Genomic DNA, 15,649 nt, shown 5'->3' on the forward strand with positions numbered 1-15,649 from the left:
GGCTGAGAAGCCGGCTGGACCTCATCTCGGCTGGAGGGACAGTCTCGATTGCGCCCTTCGCCAGCAGGGTGGCAATCTCTGCTCTCCTGATGGGGGCATAGCCACCAACAAAAGTGGAGCGGACTCCCCAAGTGGGGAGGAGACCGTGCGAACTGAATCGCATAGCCGAGCCTGATGGTCCGCGCGACCCAGCGGGCCAGACGGGGAAGCTCTAACCAGGCTCCCAGGAACTGAACCAGCGGGATCATGCGACCACAGGCGTCCCCCCGGAGGGGCAGCGAAGCAGAGTAACTGGCCCAGACGTGGACGGCATAGCGGCCCGATGTGGGGGCACAGTTAGCAACCGCGCCCTGGCAGAGGGGCCAGGGGAGGACCAGGCTGGTCGTCCCGCGGGGGCCTGCTCTGCCAGGGGTCTGGCGACAGAGGGGGACAGGGGCGAAGCGGTCCGTGGACGGCACACCATGTCAACCACCTCTGGGACAGAGGGGGACGAGGAGAGCACGGCTTGTGGGCGGCGCTCTGTGACGTCCGAGAACTCTGTGCTCAGAGACGGGAGAATCAGCTCTTTGGAGAATAAGGATTCTTCCCCGGCCCTCCCCGGGGAAAGGAGTGGTCCTGCTACCAACTCCTGGAAAGAACTGAGTCCCATCTCTGAGGAGCCCAACTCAAGAGCGCCGCTTAACCCGGCGTGTAGCGGGGTGCGGGGCTGGAGAGGACTGTGGCGTCCGGCCGCGGCCCCCAGAGCCGGCCCGTGAACGGGCGGGGTGGGAGCCGCGGGAGGGCGCCTTCGGCGGTGGGCAGACCGAGGGATCTGAGCGGACGGGGGGGCCGTCGGGACAGAATCAACCTCAGTCTGCTCCATCGCCGAGGTGCCCGTCTCACGAGCGCCGCTTAACCCGGCGTGTAGCGGGGGGCGGGGCTGGAGAGGGCTGTGGCGTCCGCCCGCGGCCCCCAGAGCCGGCCCGTGAACGGGCGGGGTGGGAGCCGCGGGAGGGCGCCTTCGGCGGTGGGCAGACGAGGGATCTGAGCGGACGGCGGGGCCGTCGGGACAGAATCAACCTCACTCTGCTCATGGGCGGCTGAGAGCTGTTGGGCAAGCCCTCAACCGCACCGCCGAAGAGGCCGACCTGGGATATGGGAATGTCGGACAGACGGGTCCGCGCGACATCCAGCACATCAGACAGGTTCAGCCACAGACTGGTGAGCATCACCTGACCCAGGGAGCGTACGGCCACTTTCGTCGCTCAGAGAGCAAGGTCAGTGGCGGCGCGCAGCTCAGTGAAGAGCCCTGGGTCAGTCCCGCCCTCGTGCAGGTCCATGAGCATCTGGGTCAGGTGGACCAGCAGAATGACCATGGCATGCAGTGAGGCGGCTGCCAGTCCCGTGGCGCTATAGGATCTCGCCACAAGCGTAGACGAAAAACTACAGGCCACGGGCGGGTGCTTAGGATTGCGCCGAGAAGAAGCACTCTGAGGACACATAGCATCGCAACAGAGCGTTCAGCCGGGGGAACCCCAGTGTACCCAAGGGCAGCGGCCCCATCGAGGGGAGGAAAGGCGGATGAGATCAGCGAGCGGTCCTGAGAAGACAAGGGGGTCTTCTAGGACTTCGAGATCTCATCATGCACGTCCGGGAAGAGAGGTATTGGGGTTTGCCACGGACGAGGGTCGGCGGCCTTACCCAAAACCAATCGTCCCAGGAAAGCATGGCCGTCATCTCCGGATCAGACTCAGGCACAGCCGTATGCACACCGGAAGGTGGCAGCTGTGACGAGCCCTCACTTCCAGAAGACTCAAGCCCACCTAGTGATGCTGCAACAGACATGGCATCTTCCTCTGTAGCTTCAACTGAAACACGCGGGCCACCAGAGGGTAGACTCGCGGGAATCAGCAGTTCACTAGCGGGCACCGTCATTGAAGAGGGGGGCTGGGGTCACGGACACATAGTCGGCGCCTTGTTCCAGACCGTAACCCTCAGGTCACCCTGGCCACCCGCCGAAGATCGGGGGGTGGATGAGGGGACTCTCACTCTTGCGAGTTCACCGAGTCTCGACCTATTTATGACGCGATGATCACGTTCCCTTGCGAGAACATGAGTCACCCACGAGCGCTGTTCAAGCATGATCAAACACACTAGACAGCGCTCGTGCCCATCAGAGTCCGATACCAGTCCGCTGCAACCAGAAATGCACGGGCGAGCCGTCTTTAAAAAGACGTGCCGCGTGCGAGCTCTTTTATGAGAGGAGAGAAAAAACTCCGCGATGTTGAAGCGCACAGGGAGACACACACACACTGGCAGATTACTGCACAGATCAGCAGGCACTGTGAGCTCGCTGCAGATCGCCGTCACACCAACACCGGAGAGAGAAGCTCGTCTCGTAGAGCGAAGTCAGAGATGACTGTGGAGTGAAGAAATGCTCTTGGCTCCGAAGCGAAAACATATCTGCCTGTTGCCGGCGTCCTCCTTTTATACCCACGAGGTAAGGCGGAGATACGCTATGCAAATTCCGCAGACCCATGGCATTTCTTTGCCATTGGCTCGTTTTGTAATACTCGAAGTCGATAGGTGTTCTAAGCGAAACCCCATTCGTCGTCATCCGACGTAACTTGGAGTGACAACGAAAGGGAACTGGGGACAGAAGTGCTTATTTTGTTAATATAATTTTTTCACAATTATTTTTTTACAATTTCTTAATAGACCTAAAATTCTATAGCCTTTTACTAATCTTATGGGTCTGTTGAATGCTTGATTCTGATTGGTTTACTAACGTTCTAAGGTGTGCAATTATTTTCAGGGACACGCACGTCTAAAGTAGTTTCAGGCAGGTCTCGACAGCATTACAGTTCCCTATCACTTTTCCAAATGATTTCAGTTATTTCAAAGTTCTTTACAACTTACAGAACCAAATCCCACAATGACACTGGCCCAGCAAATAAATATAGTAAACAATAGGATAAAAACAACAAATATTTCCATGTTTTTTTGCAAAAAAATTATGTTTTATTATGTACGAAATGCACATGTATGAAACCACACTACTTGATCAACAAAAGAGCTTTCGCTACTGAAAAGCTATTTGATTCAGAAAACAGTGACGTTACCAGCACGCAATTAAGAAATGTAGTTAAACTAGTACATGCGACGCTACTGCCCAACACTGCATTTCTCACTAGCGAGGTAATAACGGCGCTGTTCTTGAAGCAGATAAACTTACAGTTTTGGTATTAGTAGAGACGCTGCTGCCGAACACTGTTGAGAGACGCAAAGACTGTAATTCACACACACTTATTCTCTCTCTGTGAGCTGAGGCGACACATTGAGTCACAAGGATGATGTCATCCTTTTCTCTTTTGTTGCATGTTTTGCTCTTAGATGTGACCTTCCTGCCGACTCCGGCTCTGACCTACCGCACCATCGGAGGAATCTTGGACTTCTACATGGTGATGGGACCCACTCCAGAAGCTGTGGTTCAGCAGTACACTGAGGTGTGTGTGTGTGTGTGTGTGTGTGTGTGTGTGTGTGTGTGTGTGTGTGTGTGTGTGTGTGTGTGTGTGTGTGTTATTCCTGGATTGATGAGGTTTAGCAGCTGGAGTCTCTCTCATTGCCCACAGTGCACTCAATCTAAGCAACATAGAAAATAACATTGGAAAACTCACATGCTTAAATGAAATACATAAATATTTATCTAAAGGAAGCTTGCTTGTAACATAGACAGAAGGCACCATTAGATTATCTTAAGCCACTTGAATATTTGTGTTATGAAATGTATTTGCATAAAATGTAAAATATTTTTCTCTCGGTTTGTTCGTTTTGTTTGACAGATGATCGGCCGCCCGGTTCTTCCCGCCTATTGGTCGCTTGGATTCCAGCTTTGTCGCTACGGCTACGCCAACGATGCGGAGATCGCAGATCTTTACAATGACATGAAAGCTGCTAAAATTCCTTATGTAAGCAATCTCGTCTTTTAGTGTGTGCATGTGTGTCTTTCATTCTCCGTGTGAACGCAACAATAAACACAGTGTTGTAACTCTCCCCGATCTTCAGAACTTGCATTAGAACTTCAGGAATATTGCATTTCTCGCTATAAATACCTCAAACAGTTATTCTGCAGTGATGTGCAACTTCAATGATGATAACACAACGTTTTGTGGCCATATTTAGACAAGGAGTGAGTCACCGAATCATTAAGTTTATCTTTTCATAAAAATGCCGTTAAAGTAATATTTAGAATTGTTCATACTTTGAGCTAATGATTTGAACGAACCCCCGAACCCTAAGTACTAATGTAACGACCTGCTACTGATAATGAATATTAACCTCAAATGTAAAGACTTAAGAAGTCAGCTTTTGATTTTACAAGGGGATTTTCGACGGGCAGGCCATCAAATTGTGAAAATATTCCATAGACTTTTGACTTGGGCCAGTAATTAGCCACCTAGCAACCGCTTAGCAACCACTCACAACATCCTACCATCATTCTGCCCAGTTAAATGTTTCCAACCAAAGCATAGCTAAGTATGCACTAAATTACTCAATCATTTTAGAACTTCACATTTAACTTTAATGATCATAATATTTGACCTTTGATCCCTTAAAGGATGTTCAATATGCAGACATTGACTACATGGAGAGGCAGATGGACTTTACGCTGGACAAAGTGAATTTCAAGGGACTGCCTGCTGTGGTGGACCACATGAGGGCTGAGGGCATGCGTTTCATCTTCATTTTGGTACTAAGAATTCTCAATTCCTGGCAAATAACTTGTTTCCATAAATTGTTAAAGGATGTTGGGTAACACTTTATTTCGATAGTCCACTTTAGACATTCTACTAACTATAAGTAACTTTGCAGCTGCATGCCAACTAACTGTCATTATATTATTACTAGACTGTCTGCTTAATATCTGCTAGCTCTTTATTTTATTTTGTTGGTCTCCCAACAGACATTCTATTGACTATAAGTAACCTGGCAACTACAAGTAAGGGTTAATGCCCTTCGAGATGTCCATTGTCAGGTATTAATGGACGACGGTGAGGTTCCCCCCGCGAAGTCCATTAATACCTAGACAATGGACACCGCGAAGGGCATTAACCCGCTTATTCCATGGTCACTTGCCAAATAACACATTTTTAAAACATTAGTTTATATTTTAATTAGTTTTACAATCGAAATCTAAAGTTTTTACAAACAATAACTTGGATTCCCTGGTTACGCCTGAAGGTTTATTTAGCAACCGGAGAAATGTATAGTCCGCTCAGCGGTGTTATCTCCTTTTGTCATTTTCTGTGTTTTATTTATAATTTTTCTTTCTTCAGCAGCATCCCAGTCATCAAAGTTGTCAAATTATCCAAAAAGGTTAAAAGAAATAACGAAGTCGCTCATTGTTGTATTAGTAGGCTATGTATAACGGCTAACTAGATGTTTGTTTTGATTCAATAAATTGTAAACGGATACTTTGACTGCCTGTTGCTATGGTTACTCACAGCTGATGTAGCCAGCGCATTTATTAATTAATTTTGAACGGTAAACAGTCAGTTTCACCAGAACTCCTTTACTAGGTGTCCTCTATCACTTTTTAATGGACACCCTGCAGCCAATCAGAATCAAGTATTCACCCCGACCATGGTATAAGTCAACTTATTCTACTAACCCAAACTCTAACACCTAACCATAACCTAACAGTCTACTGACAGCCTACTAATACTCTAATGAGAGTTAGTAGACATGTAGTTGAAAAGTTACTTATAGTTAGTAGAATGTCTAAAGTGGACTATCGAAATAAAGTGTAACCGGATGTTGTAATGAGAACAGCGCTTATAAATATACAGTGATGTATCCTGAAATGTTTTCTGTCTCAAAACTACATGCTTTATTTGTTTGTGTGCTACAGGACCCGGCTATAGCGGCCAATGAGACTAAAGGCTCCTACCCTGCATTTGATACCGGGATTGAAAAAGACGTTTTCATCAAATGGCCTCCTGAGCTCAGCAATGACATTGTGTGGGGAAAGGTATGACAAACGCAAAGAGGAAGAGGAACATATATTGATGTATTTTGAGCTAATACCAAATAGTTTTGTTGACAGTATATCTTTTGTATATACGTTTGGAGTTCTTCATGTTCTGGAGTACCTTGAACTCTTGTGTTGTAATTTAAGTATAATATGACCATCTACACAACAGGAAATGCCTGATAGGATGGAAATAAAGAACGTTTGCCATTGCTCAGTGTGGGATTGACTGTCGGTTTACATAAAAACTGAGTTCATAAATTATTATTATATTATCAATTTCTATAATTTTCTCAAACAGGATGGATGTGTCATAGTGAAACAAAGCAAATGATACCACAAAACAGCTGTGAATTCATCAAATCCATTGATACTTACTGCTGTTTGTGCTGTTGTTTTCCCTACAAAAATGATCATCTTTCCCAGAGGATGATGTCATTATGTTTTGTATTAAAGTGATAGTTCACCCAAATATGAAAATTCTGTCAGTAATTACTCTCCCTCATGTTATTCCAACCCCGTAAGACCTTCGTTCATCTTCTGAACACGAATTAAGATATTTTTGATGAAATCTGAGAGCTGATCACTCCTCCAGAGGCTTCTAAGGGATTGAAACTTGCCAGCCCCGAAAAGTTATTAAAGACATCGTTAAAATAGTCCAAGTGACTACAGTGGCTCAATCTTAAGTTTATCAAGCGACGAGAATACTTTTTGTGTAATTACTGACAGAATTTTCATTTATGGGTGAACTACCCCTTAACTCCTAAACTGGAATTTTCTCAACTCCTGATTGGGAATAACCACTGGAAGGCAAATTAATCAACCCATACTTCAGTGAACAGTTTAATTTGATGTGATCTACAAATTGGTTCTGAATCAAGAGGATTCTGTTGATTATTTTCAAATGGTGATGGTGTAGTGGATAAGACACATGCCTCTGGTGTGAGAGACCCGGGTTCGAATCCACTGTGAGACACCAATGTGTCCCTGAGCAAGACACTTAACCCCCAGTTGCTCCAGAGGCGTGCGACCTCTGACATATATAGCAATTGTAAGTCGCTTTGTATAAAAGCGTCAGCTAAATGTAAATGTAAATGAGGTTAAAGTGGGAAACTTAATCTAGAACGCTACATTAGTTGAAGATATTTTTTGATTAGATGACCTGTTGATCTGATGTTTTCAGACATATACAATATTCACTGAAAGCAGGAATGATCCTGAACCACTGATTTTAGCTTTTGTTTCTGTCTGTCATAGGTGTGGCCTGATTATCCCAATTTTACTGTAGACAATTCTTTGGACTGGGATACTCAAGTAAAGGTATCTGCCTCTCTGTTTCATTATGTTTCTCTATATATCACTTTCTTTCTCTTTCTATCTCTCTTTAATCAGAGAACAGGACATATTTTCTCTTGTTCCTCCATATTCAAGTCTGTTCATTCTGAAATCATCAGTACACTGGGCTATACTGTAATTGCTAATACAGTCAAGTGAGATGAGTGTGACATCATAGATACTATCAACCAATTGGCATGTAGAAGACACACCATCAGCCAATGAGCACATACTAGTACTGTGCTATAGTAAACAAATCCAAACTTAGCCAATCAGAACAGATAGGAAGTCAATCAGCACATTACTATTTTAACAAATTAGCAAACATCTAATCAGCATGTAGTAATGTTTAAAGCACCTAGTCCAACCTAATGTGTCTTTCATTTAAACTTTCAGCTATTCAGATCTTTTGTGGCGTTCCCTGATTTCTTCAAGAACAGTACAGTAGAGTGGTGGGGAGAGCAGATTAAAGACTTTTACAACAACGTTGTGAAGTTTGACGGACTTTGGATCGTGAGTGGTTTGTTTTTGTCATTTTTCATGTTGGAATGAAAAGTAATGCAATTTTTCATGAATTAAAATTGTACAATATGTTCATTTGTGCTATTAAACACAATTTTTGTTCTTAAAACAACACATGTAACAATTAAATACCTCTATAATCCAGGAAAACAATAGAGTCATAAGAATGTTGCTAAAATCCCAACAAGGATGTTGATTCAGGAATACATCATACTTGACAAGTCATGGTGAGCTGTGCAAGAACAAGAGAAGTTTTAGCATAGCCACGCCCCATTAATACGCTCATTTGCATATCATCACTCTTTTTTGTCCTTTTGGCTTCATTGTCTGATAACACTGTCACTGTGTTTTGCATTCTGAAGGACATGAATGAGCCGGCCAGTTTCGTGGATGGCACTGCCGGAGAGAAGTGTCTAGGGGATCAAACTTTGGAAAATCCTCCATACATGCCCCGTAAGTTCTTATGAGTTCTTCATCCTGGCATGTATACTCAGCTCCAGAGATATTAATACACGATAGTCAACATTTACTAGGCCTGCCCCTGACTAAAGATTGCATGTTTATATTAATTTAATTACTGGGGAGGGAACTTATCCCTATTGAGCCTTTAATATATAGCCTTTTCCGCACTCAAGCACACGCATCAAGCTTGACGCAAAGCACTGGCAAACATAATGACTATGAATGTGTCTGAAAAAATAGAAAGGAGATATTTGAATTGTTTATTAATAAACTTGTGTTTTCTGAGTCAGTGTCGGCTGCAAAGATGAAGTTGACGCGCCTATAGAGAGAAATGCACCTTTTATGCGGATAACATAATTACATAATAAGAGAGAATTTGTTTTCGATTATAATTGGTTAGTTTAGAATTAGAAATTTCAATCTTTCTATAGATATATCTCTCATGTCTGTGAGGCAAGTATATACTGAGTTTCGGTTAATTTTTGTGATGTGCTCCAAAAAGAAGTTCACCTAGACGGCAAAAAGCGCCTCCTGTTTGTTTTCGTTATTTTACAAAAGCACAACATTCAGTTTGCACAAATAAAAGTAGACCGGTTAGACACAATTTCCAATTATGTATTACTTTTATCTGTATGACCAAAAATGACAGAGTATTTTGCATTGTTTCCGCTGTTATAAGGAAACAAATGCAAGTGATTGTGCCGGCGCCTCCATGTGCTGCAGTAAACACGCTAAACTCCAGCTTCCACACTCCACACAAAAACTTGGATATCTGTCTGATAATAGCACACATTTATCTAGGTTAACGTTAGAGCGAGCGACCATGTAAAGTCACAGCTAACCAATGAATAAAATTTTGGTCGACTAAGCCTCTTCTCGTCGACTAGCGTTTAGTTATCTTTTAAGGGGGCAAGCCCTAACATTTACACCTGCATTTAGCACTTTCTGCCCAAAAATAATGTGCCCTATGTATGTGTGTGATTGTTTCCCAGCACTGGAGTCCATGCATAGAGGTCTGAACCATAAGACTATGTGCATGAACAGCGAGCAGATCCTCGCTGATGGCAGACGCGTCAAGCATTATGATGTCCACAACTTGTACGGCTGGTCCCACACCAAACCCACTTATGAGTGAGTTTTCTGTTCCTCCATATTCACTACTATATTTCTCTGTTGTTCTGGAATGTGTTTTGATTGCTGTGTGTGTGTGTGTGTGCGTGTTTTAATGTGTATTTCACAGTGCTTTGCTTAATACAACTGGAACGAGAGGTGTGGTTATAACCCGTTCCACATACCCGTCTAGTGGCCGCTGGGCAGGACATTGGCTGGGAGACAACTACTCCAGCTGGGACCAGCTTCTGAAGTCCATCATAGGTGTGATGATGATGCTTATTGCTATTTACTGTACAGTTCAGTGTATAAACTGAATATCTGTGTGCATAAAAAACCAAACTCTCTCTGTCTTTCAGGCATGATGGAGTTCAGCATATTTGGCATCTCTTACGTAAGTGCCTCTCTCGTCCTGTTGATTTGTCATTTGTGCTTTATTTCCTATCAAATAAAACTTTTTGTTCAATTGGGTGCGTTACACTAGTGTAGGATTACACATTTTATTTAAATGTTTAATTTAGATTTCCAATACAATAGTATTTTATATTCCTGACTGTCCCGTCTCAATACGAGAAGGCCATGCCTTTCTTTACCGGGTGAAGTAATGCTGAGCAAGTTTGTACACCTGCTATTTTATTACTGAGCCCGTTTGTCTTGGAGTTCTTGTCTCAGTGAGAGAAGTCCTGCACCGTTCTGTTCTCATGTCTCAGCTCATTTACATGCTTTGTTCATCACAATGTAATCCCACCCCCTTGAAATGTATATAAACTACAATGTAAAGTTCCCTTAGTTAGACTTGGTTAGACTTGACTTGACTTGGGTAAGATTTTGGACCAAGCAGACTACAGCAAATAAAGAATCCTGCTTAAATAAGTCTCCTGGTTTTCGCTTCTGAGTTTTTCTACACTGAAGAAGGAAGAAGTTTACAACACTAGCATGCAGCCGTTACGCTGTCACTAGAGTTTATTTATGAATGCTCTTGTGGCCCCGTTTTTTTTTTTTTTACAGAGATCTATATTTGTGTTTCTCTCTATGTCTCTTGCGTTTCAGACCGGCGCTGATATCTGTGGCTTCTTTAAGCCTGCCGAATACGAGATGTGTCTGCGCTGGATGCAGCTCGGAGCTTTCTACCCGTTCTCCAGAAACCACAACACCATTAACATGCCAGTAAGAACACACACAGTGCTGTAGAGCACAGACTGAAGTTTGATCTCTTTTCAAAGTCGACACATGGCAGATTATTGCTGAAGTGAAAAAAGTTTTGAAATGTGAACTTAAAAAAAGTTACATAATTTTACGTTTATTGTTATGAAAAATGTGCAAAAATACAATTTTCAATTTTTATATGAAATATGTTGAGTAATGTTTTACTCAAAAACTGTGAGAAAATCAAAGCCATAAATCTAAACAAGTTTTTTAGATATCAGGCTCAAAAAAGTTTGAGCCTGATATCTAAAACGTCCCGGGTTACGTATGTAACCCTAGTTCCCCGAAGGGACGGACGCTGCGTGAAATCGCAGTGGGAACGCCCTCAGCGTGACGCGTCTGAAGCATGAATGAAATCAGTCAATGGAGAGAATGAGCGTACGGCGAGTGACGTCATCGACCAGGAAGCTATAAATATCCCCTGAGTACACAACACGCCAGCTTAAAAGTTACTGAAGCAGCGACCCAAGGGGATGCCGAGAGTATGGCAGGACACGCAGCGTCCGTCCCTTCGGGGAACTAGGGTTACATACGTAACCCGGGACGTTCCCCTTCAGGGACTACCGCTGCGTGAAATCGCAGTGGGAACGCAATACCCACATCCCCATACGACCAAATCCCCGTCGTGTGTCATTAGGAGACACAAACCGACGAGAGAACCTGAGCCCCGGAGTGGAGCTAAGATCGAGGGAATAAAATCTAACGAAAGTGTGCGGTGAGGACCAGCCTGCCACATCACAAACGTCCTGAAGAGAAGCTCCTGAAAGAAGAGCTGTAGAAGCAGCCATACTCCGGGTGGAATGAGCCCTTACAGCCAAAGTGAAGGCTGATGGGCCGAACCATAAGCAAGTGGGATGGCCTCGACCACCCACTTGCTCATCCTTTTTCTAGATGCAGGACACCCTTTCTTAGGTGACCCAAACAGACGAACATTTGTTCCGATCTCCTCCACAGGGCAGCTCTGTGGACGTAAGCATCAAAACCCAAACTGGGCACAGCAAATTAATTTTCTCCTGGTCTGACGTCAGAAAAGGCGGAGGACAGAAAACCTGCAGAACTATAGGTCTAACTGAAACAGTTGGAACCTTAGGAACATAACCTGGTCTCGGAAAGAGAAAGGCCTTAACCAACCAGGAGCAAATTCCAGGCACGAGGGAGCCACCGAAAGTGCTTGAATATCTCCAATTCTTTTTAGAGATGAGAAAGCGAGAAGAAGGATAGTCTTTAGAGTAAGAAACTTTTCCGAAACTTCCTCGATGGGCTCGAAAGGAGCAAGGGAGAGACCTTCTAAGATGACGGCCAGATCCCAAGCTGGTACCCTTGTGCGAACTGCAGGCCTCAGCCTCAAGGTGACACGAAGGAAGCGAGACATAAGCGGGTGTTTCCCGAGGGAACCTCCACTTGAAGGGTTGTGGTAAGCAGCTAAGGCCGCCACATACACCTACAGTGTGGAGTGGGATAACCCTGTGGAGAGACGGTCCTGCAGGAAATCCAGGACTGTACCAACCGGGCAGTTAACTGGGTCCTGCTGGCGCTCTCCACACCAAGAGGTGAAAAGTTTCCACCTCGCGGCATATAACTTCCTCGTGGAGGGAGCTCTGGATCGGAGGATGGTCTCAACGACCTCAGCCGAGAGACCAGAATCTATGAGCTGGGCCCCCTCAGAGGCCAAGCCCACAGCCTCCATAGCTCTAGACGGGGGTGAAAGATCGACCCACTCGCCTGAGAGAGCAGATCTCTCCTGATCGGTATCTCTAGGGGAGAGCCGTTGAGGAGAGACACTAGGTCCGCAAACCATACCCGGGCCGACCAGAACGGGGCTATTAGCAGGAGACTGAGCCCGTCCCGGCGAACCCTCTCCAGAACTCCTGGGAGCAGAGCGATCGGGGGAAAAGCGTACAAGCGTGACCTCGGCCACGGATGTACCATCGCATCCAACCCCAGCGGGGCTGGATGGCTGAGAGAGAACCACAGCGGGCAGTGTGATGTTTCTCGAGAAGCAAATAGGTCTACCTCGGCAAGACCGAAATGTTTCCATAGGAGTTCCACCACCTCGGGGTGAAGACTCCATTCCCCGGGCCTCGGCCCCTGTCTTAACAGGATGTCTGCCCCCTGATTTAAATACCCCGGGAGATAAAAGCTCTCAGAGAAAGAATTTTCCCCTGGGACCATAGAAGGATCTGACGTGCCAGTTTGTAAAGCGGGCGAGAACGCAAACCCCCCTGATGGTTGATATAAGAAACCACCGATGTGTTGTCTGTCTGGACAAGAACATGGTGGCCCCTTAGGTCTGGGAGGAAGTGTTTCAGAGCCTGAAACACCGCCAACATCTCTAGGCAGTTTAAGTGCCACAGACGATGATGGTCCTCCCACAGACCCTGAGCCCACCCGTGAGAGAGGCATCTGTCATTAGCATAACGCGACGACAAGGAGCTCCTAACACAGGGCCTTGGGACAGAAACCAAGGATCTTTCCACATGATCAGGGCGTGATGACACCGTCGCAAACTCACGATCATGCGAAGCGGATTTCCCCTCGGGGAGAATCCCTTGGTCCTGAGCCACCACTGTAACAGTCTCATGTGCAAGAGGCCAAGAGGTATCACGTTGGACGCAGCTGCCATGAGACCTAGCAGTCTCTGGAACTGTTTTACAGTGGATGACTGGCCTAGCTTGACCTGATCTACTGCAGCGAGAATCAAAGCAATACGAGCAGGTGACAATCGTGCCTGCATCGTCGTTGAATCCCACACTACACCTAGAAAAGTGGTTCTCTGTAATGGAGAAAGAACACTCTTTTTGGCGTTGAGCCTCAGCCCCAGTCACTTGATATGAGCAAGAACGACATCTCGGTGCCGAACCGCCTGTTGTTCCGATTGAGCTAGAATCAAGCAATCGTCTATATAGTACAGAAAGCGGATGCCCTGTAACCTCAGCGGGGCTATAGCAGCATCCGTACACTTCGTGAATGTTCGGGGTGACAGTGCTAGGCCGAACGGAAGAACCCGATATTGGTACGCTTCGCCCCCGAAAGCGAACCTCAGGAACTTCCTGTGTTGAGGGAGGATAGATACATGGAAGTAAACGTCCTTTAGATCTATCATGACAAATCAGTCCTCGGATCTGATTTGAACATCCCCAGTGACAGACACAGCGCCCTGTAACGTACTGGCAGGGAACAGCTGGTCTGGGCACTCCACAACCCTCCTCGGAGGGGGCGAGCGTCCCTCGGGAAATCGCTCGCCGAGTCTCTCTACGCCCTGTGAAGGCAGGGTTAGTAGAGCAGACCACTGAGGGCATCGGAAAAGACAGGGCACCGTGTTCTTGTGCAGTGAACTCAGGTCTTTCACGATAGGGACCACCCTCAGAACCCTGAAGTTCAGCACGTCAGGATTTTTTTTTTTTTTTCGATGAAGTAGTATCCTAACTCTCTGCTGGGTGGGGGACCCATTCCGCCAGGAACTCTACTAAGGGAACCAGCCTCTCGAGGCTGGCCTCCGGATGAACATCCCGAGTGACAGACACAGCGCCCTGTAACATACTGGCAGGAAACAGCTGGTCTGAGCACTCCACAACCCTCCTTGGAGGGGGCGAGCGTCCCTCGGGAAATCGCTCGCCGAGTCTCTCTACGCCCTGTATAGGCAGGGTTAGTAGAACAGACCCCTGAGGGCATCGAGAAAGACAGGGCACCGTGTTTTTGTGCGGTGAACTCAAGTTTTTCCCGATGGGGACCACCCTCAGAGTCCTGACGTTCAGCCCGTCAGGACTTTTTCGACGCGGCCTTTCTGGCGACAATGACTGTCCTCAGATCAGTCCTGCCCCGAGAAGGCCGCGCCGGAGAGCACCCCGCCTCGTCCCTCCAGTTTCTCTGCAGGGGGGCACGAGACGTGACTCTCCGCTTCTGCTGTGCTCTTTTTGAAGACGAACTCGACGAAAGACTTTGCTCTGGTTGAACATTCTGCGTGACAGACACAGTGCCCTGTAACGGCGCACCGGCAGGGAACGACTTGTCTGAACACACTAGAACCCTCCTTAGAGGCGGCGAGCGTCCCTCGGGAAAGCACTCGCCAGACCCTTCTACGCCCTGTTTCGGCAGGGTTAGTAGGACGGGCCCCTGAGGGCGCCAGGAGAGACAGGGCACCCTTAAGGGAGGTGAACGCAAGTCTCTCTCGGCGGGGACCCCCCTCAGATTTCCTTTGAGCAGGTCGGCCTGAAAAGCCTGCATAAAAGTCATCGTATGCAAACATGCAGCCGCCTGCCGAGCCACCGAGTAAGCCTTCCCCACCAGCACAGAGGTATATATATTTATTTATTTATTTATTTATTTTTTGGTGGAAGAGCCGGTGCTTTAAGTGAAGACGATGAAGCAGGAGAGAGATAGCTCGCAAGCGTCTCCTCCGCCTACAGTATCGTCACATAACCAGCAGATTTAGCACCAACAATGTTACCATAAGCATTGGACTGATTTGTGTAAATTCTGCTTGAAACCGGTCTAACCCAGGTCTTTGAAAACTCAGCATGAAGATCTGGGAAGAACGGTAAGCACCGGCTAGAAGGTTGAGGTCGTGCAGACAGAAATCTATCATCTAGATTGCTTTTAATTCTAGAAACCTGTCTATCAGCTGGCCACTCGATACTGTTATTTTATTATTATTTTTATTTTTTTTTAGCTTTTCAACAGCCCGAGATAATACATCCATCAAACCTTCTTCATTTGCAGTATAATGTGATAAACTAGTTTTCTCTGATAATAAACTTTCGACATCCAGCTCCTCAGAACTGGAAAATCTCAATTCAACATCATCATGTGCCTCCACCCGGGCAGAAGTAACCGCCGCAGCGCGTGCTTCCAGAGCCGGGTGAGAGGCACTAGATCTCGTCGGAGATAGCTGAGATAGGGCGGAGCCCGTCTCAACGTCGCCAGCGAGATCCATCTGCGAACCCCAAGACAAGCGCCGCCGCTCTGCCTCAACAGAAGCGGGACCCGAGCCTCGGGGAGCTCGCA

The 15,649-nt window shown here is 46.6% G+C and overlaps 1 protein-coding gene across 1 annotated transcript in view; it reads left to right on the top strand.

Annotated features, from left to right (window-relative positions):
- LOC143749660 (sucrase-isomaltase, intestinal-like) overlaps positions 1-15,649 on the top strand; it is an 84,534-nt gene that overhangs the window by 55,944 nt on the left and 12,941 nt on the right. Inside the window, exons 30-40 of the mRNA XM_077242083.1 lie at positions 3,373-3,485; positions 3,822-3,947; positions 4,598-4,729; positions 5,891-6,010; positions 7,268-7,330; positions 7,742-7,858; positions 8,230-8,320; positions 9,322-9,460; positions 9,570-9,703; positions 9,799-9,833; positions 10,490-10,606. Of these exons, the coding sequence (XP_077098198.1) occupies positions 3,373-3,485; positions 3,822-3,947; positions 4,598-4,729; positions 5,891-6,010; positions 7,268-7,330; positions 7,742-7,858; positions 8,230-8,320; positions 9,322-9,460; positions 9,570-9,703; positions 9,799-9,833; positions 10,490-10,606 (1,187 nt within the window). The remainder of the gene's footprint in view (positions 1-3,372; positions 3,486-3,821; positions 3,948-4,597; positions 4,730-5,890; positions 6,011-7,267; positions 7,331-7,741; positions 7,859-8,229; positions 8,321-9,321; positions 9,461-9,569; positions 9,704-9,798; positions 9,834-10,489; positions 10,607-15,649) is intronic.

The sequence above is a fragment of the Siphateles boraxobius genome, unplaced genomic scaffold (assembly GCF_051911475.1).
Source record: "Siphateles boraxobius isolate OS27281-9 unplaced genomic scaffold, OSU_SipBor_1 25, whole genome shotgun sequence".
Classification (NCBI taxonomy): Eukaryota; Metazoa; Chordata; class Actinopteri; order Cypriniformes; family Leuciscidae; genus Siphateles; species Siphateles boraxobius.